We start from the raw sequence: 8,344 nt of genomic DNA on the forward strand, positions 1-8,344 counted from the left end.
AACTTACTTATTGTGAGGCAACGAGTTTGCATACTTTTTCTAAGTTATCACAACTTATTAAGTTTTACAGTGTACATCCATTGTTCTGGCTTCAATAGAGCATTGTGTGAGCCAGGAAATCATGTTTAAAAAGTGTTTTTAAACGTCTGGACCAGTGTTTTAGCATGTACACTTGGAGGAACTGATTTAACATTGAAACAGTCACTGGAGTGTACAATGTTGTACATTAACCTGTTCAACCCCGAGCCTGTTTTCCAGGTCTCAGGCTCGAAAATGACATTCCCAGAACAAATGACCATATCTTCTAAAAGGGGAAAATTAATAATCTTTTTTCTCAAAGTAATGATAAACCTGTGAGTTGGATGTAGAAAAGTCAGAATCAATATAGATGTTTTTTATTTTAAAGGAAATTCAGATTGAACATAGTAAAAAAACTGTAAATTATAGTGTCCGTCCAAAGATTATTTTTTACTTATAGTGAAAACTACCCTTGGATGATGGTAGGGTAGAATAAGAGCTTTAGGAATCCAAAGTACAACATATAATAAGTACCCTGTATCAAGATTGATGCAAAACAAGTGACATTTGACCTTTTTAGAGAGATTTAGCAACACAAAAACACTTCTGGGGTCATTTGGGTGGATTTGACCGATCTCTGGCCCTCCTTGGTCGATTTTTAACCGTCAGATCCAATGGAATCGAGGGAAAGTCCCACATACACACACAGTTTACCAAATAAGGAGTGAGAGTGACGCGTAGAAAAACCGGAAGCTGCGCTAACATCTGGTGGCTACCATTAGCAGCTAATTATTTGTGTGACAGACACATTGCTATAACCCATGGATTAACCTTCAGCCGCGTTTTTTCTCGTTTTAATGCCATTGAACACGACTTTTGATCAGAACAACAGCTAAGGTGAGCATATCTCTGTGTTCTGCTACCTAAAGCTACTCGTGTGTTGTCTGTATTTGCTTCCCCTGTCACGAGTTCTGATCGCTCAGTGATGATCCTTATAATTCTATAATCTGTGGAATCTCAGGATGTTAGCTTGTTTGTACGGATCCAATAAGTATATCGATCGGTAGAGTTCTGTAATAACGGCATTAAGATTTTTTCGCTCAGGGCAGATTCAGAGGCTCAACGTTAGTCTTGTGTTTTTCTTTGCTAAAAATGGTTCATATCATCAGTTAGCTGAGGTTCTTCCCGTTACATGGATATAAAACATTCATAGTTTATTAAATATTAAGAAGCCCTCAGACGTTGTTTCCTGCAGATGATGCGTTTTTCCGTCCGGTGTCGATGGGGATCAACAGGTTAAAGGGAAGGTTTCAATGCAAAACAGGTTCCTTTAGATGGACACAAACCAGATTGCAGCACCTCACTTTCTGAGCCAGGAAAATGGTTTAAACGTGGTTTAAACGGCTGGAAGAGTGCTACACCATGTACAATTAATAGGCTGTAGTTTGTTTTGGAATTGTACAACACAGGGACATTTGCAATGCTAAATACAGTACATCCATTGTTCTGGCTTCAATAGAGCATTGTGTGAGCCAGGAAATCATGTTTAAAAAGTGTTTTCAAACGTCTGGACCAGTCTTTTAGCATGTACACTTGGAGGAACTGATTTAATATTGAAACCTTCTCTGTAGTGTACAATGTTGTACATTAAAGGGAAGGTTTCAATGCAAAACAGGTTCCTTTAAATGGACACAACATATTTCCACAATGCATGGACATGCTCATATTTCCACAATGCATTGACATTTGAAGCTGATATTTAAACGGTGATATATAGGCCACCATATGATGTATTGGTGTGAAAATTGAGACTTTTGGACAATGTCAAATATTTTTAAACTCGCAGGGATTTCAAACTTGATATAGTGACAGGTGGTACCCACTGTAGCACACCCGCAACGTTTTGGGGCCAGGCACACTTGTTTACCCGTTTAAAGCGCGTTTCATCATAAATATAGTTTATTTTTATTTTTCCCAAGTGCAGCAACGATTTACATGGTCTTAGAGCGCCCCCTACTGGAAAATATATTTTACATTTTTTGTACACCTGTCGACGTTCTTGCCAGTGGGTGGAGATTTGCCCATCCTCCACTCTGAGGATTCCAGCCCAAGTAGTCACTGGAGCCTTCGTTCTCAGTGGCTGCTGCCACGTGGTCTCCACACACCACCAGATGTCTGGCAGGGGGGGTGAAACGAATGCCGGCTGTGCTGGACGGGCCGGGCCGTAAAAGCCCTGACGTAGGTGGCTCACCGGCCTCGGTGGCAACGGTGAGGGGAGCGGCAAGCCTGCACGCACGCCGCCATAGCCATCACCGCCGAGAAGTCCTGTCGTGCAGACCCGCTCTGCTGATGGCCTTCCTGGCGGTCACCTGAGATCTCGGACGACGAGGTGTCCTCATCATCGTCCCTCTCTCCGACGCTCGGACCCGTCCGGGGTCTGGGATGGCGAAGATGCAGAGCACTCCCTGCTCGAGGTCCTCCATCTCCACTACGTCGAGCTCTGGGTCCTCCACCGGCGAGACGTAGCACCCCTCGAACAGCACCAACCTCTGATGGCGGCTGGAGCGAGGAATCAATCGACAGGCGTTGCAGACTGCAGACACTCGACACACCGGGCATGGGGGTTGTCACCTTCGATGGAGCCCGGACACAAAGGACATGGGCGCTCCACAGGTGAGTCCATTGTCCGTAGGTTTCTTGAAAAATATTTTCTTTGTCCGTCTCTCTTCACTCAGTTACTTTTGCTGCTTCGCTGAAGAGAAAGGGATGGCAGTGAGGAGGCGAGGCTGCCTTTTATGCTGTGAGATACACGCGCATTCAGGTAGACCCGCCCAGGATCCGGGTACATCTAGGAAAGTCTCAGTTTAGGAATGCGTGCACGGATAGGATACATGGGAGTACCCATAGAGTCCAGTAGAGCAGGGGTTTCCAAACTTTTCAGCCCGCGACCCCCAAAATAACATTGCCAGAGACTCGCGACCCCCTGTCAACGGGGTTAATTTAAGTTTCCCGCACTCTCGCGGGAATATCTCCTCAATGGAGCGAGCTTAAGTTTCATGATACCCTCCTGGGACCCAGCCCATTGAAAATGTCCACTTTAGTGTAGCTTTGTTTCTATGAGCATGGTCAAATGGAGACCACATCCATAAAACTAGTCAAGATGACCCTACAGCCCATGCCGACTGGAGTCAATGAGGTAATTTTCCCATTACATTGACTACAAAGTCTTTGAAGATCTGGAAAGATTCACCAAAAACCAAACTAGTTTTTTATTGACCAAATAAACAGCAATGTTCAGATCAATTACTTATTCATGTTTTAAATAAAGGTGAATGTATTATTGTATTAATATCACTCTATAACCATAATACGTTACATAGTCTATCTGTTAATTTTGGCTGTCTTTTCAAACTAATATGGTCCCGACGTCCTCTCCAGTGGACATACTGTAACATTTTAAAATTAAATTAAAAAAGTCTGAATTGCAAGATGTTTTTTTAACCCTAAATAGGTAGGAAATCACAAAAAAAAGGAAATTGGGAAATGTTTCCCTCGGGTCCCAAGAGGATACAGCTCAGCGCAACACCTTCGTCAAACATGTTGCCACTTGTTTGTACCATTTTCAGGCGATTTGTAATCTGTTCTAGAAAAACAATGTGTTTTTTTGGATTTCAAGAAGCATATAGAACAAACAATGGATGTAATTTATGTACATTTATCCATGCTGAAATTAGATTTAGATGTGTTAGGGGTGAGATAGAGATAATTATCTATGCATCCAATGAAGCATTGCATGAAGTCTACTAGTGATCAGAGGCTGTTGTTGGGCTGCAGAAAGGTTTTTTTGTTTGTTTTGTAGGCAGACCATGCAGAACTCAGAGAGTTAAACTTGGGCCTGCGACCATAGTTTTAATGTATTTTGTTTTGAAAATCCACAGCGGAGGTTTGTGTCGTACTACATGCGGTGTGTTTGCATATCTCTCAGTAGCCAGCGATCTGAGTCTGTTGGACATAAACTCCGTAATAAATGTAGTCTACATTTGATAAGAGGTGTAAAACCTGAGAGCATTTTAAATCGCATTTGAACTAAATGCTTATATAATCTGTATTTGATTTATTGTGTGAACGAGGCGATGTAGAGAAGGTTAAGTGTCCTTGGTATGAAAACATTTGAGAAACACTGCGCTGGTGGATTGTCAAAGGGGGAGCCTCGTTGCGGGGAAATTAAACAGATGGCTAGTCCGTCCCTGAAAAATGTCTATGCACACGTTATTATTAATAATAACAAAAAAATTGATAAAATAAATTGATTACAAAAATTATTATTATTTTTTTAATTTTCAATTTTTATGTTGTAATCATCTCGCGACCCCCACTTTGGGAACCCCTGCAGTAGAGGGCGGAGCCTGTGAGAGATATAACAGATGATATACTCATCTCTCCTTAAAGTCTGTATGATGTTCAGATCAGAATAACGGAGCTCAGTTAGTGGAGGACATTGTGTGAAGCTGCAGACTCACTGAGCTCAGACCCCCTGCTGCTTTGACCTTCTTCAGTGAGGGGAGCCAATCACAGCACTCCATCCCTATTGTCAAAGGACCCTCTGACCGACCTGTAACCATAGTTTAGAAAAATAACATGCTAACATTAGTCGTAATTAGTTAGAGTTGTTTGTATGACCTAATTGATGTATTTATTTAATCAAGGACCATGCATACAAATACATTCATCTCAGAAAAGAGAAGAGATGATTTATGCCAGAATTGAGCAAATAGATAATTTCCATCTGCAGCCCTTATGCAGGTACATAACAATCAACAGTCTTTACATCAGGCAGGCATGAAGAAAATACATATTGAAAAATATCAAAAAATAAGGAATGGAAAATCCTTTTTCACAGATCCAAATATATTGTAGTTGTTTTTCAAGCTGACTTCTATGTTAGGATGAGTCCTTATGAAATATACTTCAGTAGCCAGACCTTTAGATGTATTATTATAAATTGTTAAAAAAAAGCCTGAGTTTCAGAAAATCTACTTTCAACCATTGAATATTATGTTTAAGATTGATTTTGGGATGATGGCAAATATATCATCTAGATATTCTTATTAAAGACAGGGTAATGTGTTGCATTTTAATAAAGCAGTAGACTCCCGATCTGCCATATAAATATCTGCATAAACTCGATATATTTGCGGCCCTTTGCACAGCCACACATTAGCAGGAAATAATGACAGTATAATTATAGTTCAATTCTAAATCATTACGGGTTAGAGTCGACATCAGGAGCTTAGGTTGGGGTCAGGGTTATGAAGGTTAGGCAACAAACTATGATTTATTTAGGTTGAGGCAACAAAAGAATAACTTCATTAGTTTGAAACGTTTAGAAGGTACTTTACAAGAATATAAAACAATAAGAAACATTTATTATTTTTGAGTCAAAGACTTATTCAACATTTGACACAATGTCTAGTTTATTTGTACAGAATCTTTCAACAACAGAGCAAAACGACAGTCTTTACATCAGACAGGCATGAAGAAAATACATATTGAAAAATAATAGTATTATACAAAAACGTTATAAGGAATCAGACTTATTTTGTTTACAGATCTAAAGATATTGTAGTTGTTTTCCAGCTGACTTCTATGTTAGGATGAATCCTTGTACATTTCAGGAACTGCACGTTATGTTAAATGTGTTTGGGCTCATTGCTCGCTGTATGAGGCAGCACATCCTCCCTTACGGTCATTGTAAAAATATAAATGCTTTCCAGATTTATATTTGTGGCCTTGAGTGTGAAAAAAAGCCAAAGATGTTATTTTTATACAAACCTAACATATCACAAACTTGACCACTTGTCACTCAGAAATGTAATCCTCATCACCTTTCCTCCAGGTGTTATTGATGCTGAGGAAATGAAATACATGACTTTAACATTAGCACCTTACACTTTACCAAAGAGAAGACTCTTACATATGATGCGGATTTTTGTTAAATTCAGTCCATATATTAAAGGGTTGAAGAGCGGTGGGAAGGTGATAAAGTACACAAGATAAAACAATACGCAACATGCTGGGAACACCGCTCATATCAAACCTGCTCTGTGAAACTTCAAAAAAAGCCCCGAAGGAGAAGTTAAGCATGGAAACAAGGTGAGGTGTGCAGGTGCTGACAGCTTTCTGTCTGGTCTGTTTGGAGCCAGAGAAACACACTCTGAGGATCCTCATGTACGAGTAAAACGTTAAAATTACGAGAGCAGCTATAACAGTACACGTGTAAACAAGTCCATACACATTATTGACTGTAGTGTCAGAGCAGGCCAGTTTAACAACCGAGAAGTTGTCACAGTACACTTTGTTAATGATGTTCCCACACAGCTGTAAAGAGGCACTCAGTGATATCATGATAACTACATTAAGAATGGGGAAAAACCAGGTTAGAGCAATAAACATGGCAGCTTTGTTAGAAGTCATACGTGTGTTATAATGCAGAGGATGACAGATAGCAAGATATCTGTCATAAGACATGATGGCTAAATTATAAAACTGTACATTTGCATATGTATACAGAGAGAAAACCTGCAGGAAGCAAAGCGGAGCAGAAACAGTGTGAATGTCAGAGAGGATCTGAACCAGAAGGGATGGAAACAACCCTGTACTACCACACAGTTCATTTACAAACAGGCTGCACAGAAAAAGGTACATAGGTTCATGTAAGCTCCTGTTCACACAGATAACCACAATCAGCAACACATTGGAACCTATAATACACACATATAAACACATGACAATCATGAAGAACAAGTATTTAAAAACCCCTGTGTGGAAGAAGGCACTCATTATAAAATATGAAACGTGAGTAGAGTTCACCATGATCCTGCTCATTCAAACATGTAATGAAACAGATTATATACTCATCTCTCCTTAAAGTCTGTATGATGTTCAGATCAGAATAACGGAGCTCAGTTAGTGGAGGACATTGTGTGAAGCTGCAGACTCACTGAGCTCAGACCCCCTGCTGCTTTGACCTTCTCCAGTGAGGGGAGCCAATCACAGCACTCCATCCCTATTGTCAAAGGACCCACTGACCGACCTGTAACCATAGTTTAGAAAAATAACATGCGAACATTAGTCGTAATTAGTTAGAGTTGTTTGTATGAACTAATTTATGTATGTATTTAATCAAGGACCATGCATACAAATACATTCATCTCAGAAAAAGAGAAGAGATGATTTATGCCAGATTTGAGCTAATATCTAATTTCCATCTGCATTCCTGAGGTATATAACAATCAACAGTCTTTACATCAGGCAGGCATGAAGAAAATACATATTGAAAAATATCAGTATTATACAAAAGCATTATAAGGAATCGAAATGTCTTTTTCACAGATCTAAAGATATTGTAGTTGTTTTTCAAGCTGACTTCTATGTTAGGATGAGTCCCTATGAAATATACTTCAGTAGCCAGACCTTTAGATGTATTATTATAATTTAAAGAAAAGCCAGGCAGTCCTGATTCTGCATCTGGAGGAGCATCCAGCAATTCTGAAGTTGTAACCATTCTTGCAAGATGCCACATAAGTAGCTTTGCCATCTGAGGAAGTATCCAGACTCTCTAGCTTCTCAATATGCTCAAGTGACCTGGACCTCTGCCTGTCTTTAGCTGAGACGTGTCACATGGGAGCAGGTAGGTTAGTAACATCTGAGAGAGTCTTCTTTCTGTCCAAGGTAGAAGTGGGGAGTCTGGCACCCTCCTGGACCCGCACAATCTTTTGGTTTTCAATTTTGATTGCAGTGGTGGCATTCAAACTCCCACCTTCCAGTGTCTTCTTCTTCCAGTCCAGATTGTCCAGAGCAAACACATGGGGGATCTCGCTGTTTTTCATCATGGTCTCTGGGATGTAAACACCATCCGTTTCAACATGCTGCCTTCTAACCTTCTGCTGTTAGCTATTTTGTGTTCAACTTCTGATCATATCTGTTTATTTGTAGTTAATAACTAAGAAGAGAGTATGTGAAATAAATGTTTTGCCACCGGGAATTTTGTTTATTTCATGATCAAAATAGGATATTTTTCACAAAAACAAAGACATTGATTTGCACAAATAATAAAAGGGTATTGATTTGACATTAAGTTGAACTTAATGTCAACTTCCAGATACATTTAACTCAGTTTGCCTTGTCCTATAACATAGAAAACCTTTAATTAAAGGGTTTTGCAAAGAAAGTGGCGGCCATTTTGAATTACGCTGCCTTTAGCTTTCCAGACTGTAAACTGAAAAATCTGTAAACATTGAATCAATTCAACTTACAGTAGCATCGG

At 39.8% G+C, this 8,344-nt stretch overlaps 1 protein-coding gene across 1 annotated transcript; it reads right to left on the reverse strand.

The window, feature by feature from the left end:
- Positions 1-2,327: 2,327 nt before the first annotated feature.
- On the reverse strand, positions 2,328-6,891 carry LOC117532540 (olfactory receptor 142-like). The gene is given in 3 exon segments (XM_034195870.1): positions 2,328-2,611; positions 5,975-6,068; positions 6,070-6,891. Coding segments are annotated over 3 exon segments (1,200 nt in total).
- Positions 6,892-8,344: the final 1,453 nt, after the last annotated feature.

This window comes from Gymnodraco acuticeps, unplaced genomic scaffold (genome assembly GCF_902827175.1).
Source record: "Gymnodraco acuticeps unplaced genomic scaffold, fGymAcu1.1, whole genome shotgun sequence".
Lineage (NCBI taxonomy): Eukaryota > Metazoa > Chordata > Actinopteri > Perciformes > Bathydraconidae > Gymnodraco > Gymnodraco acuticeps.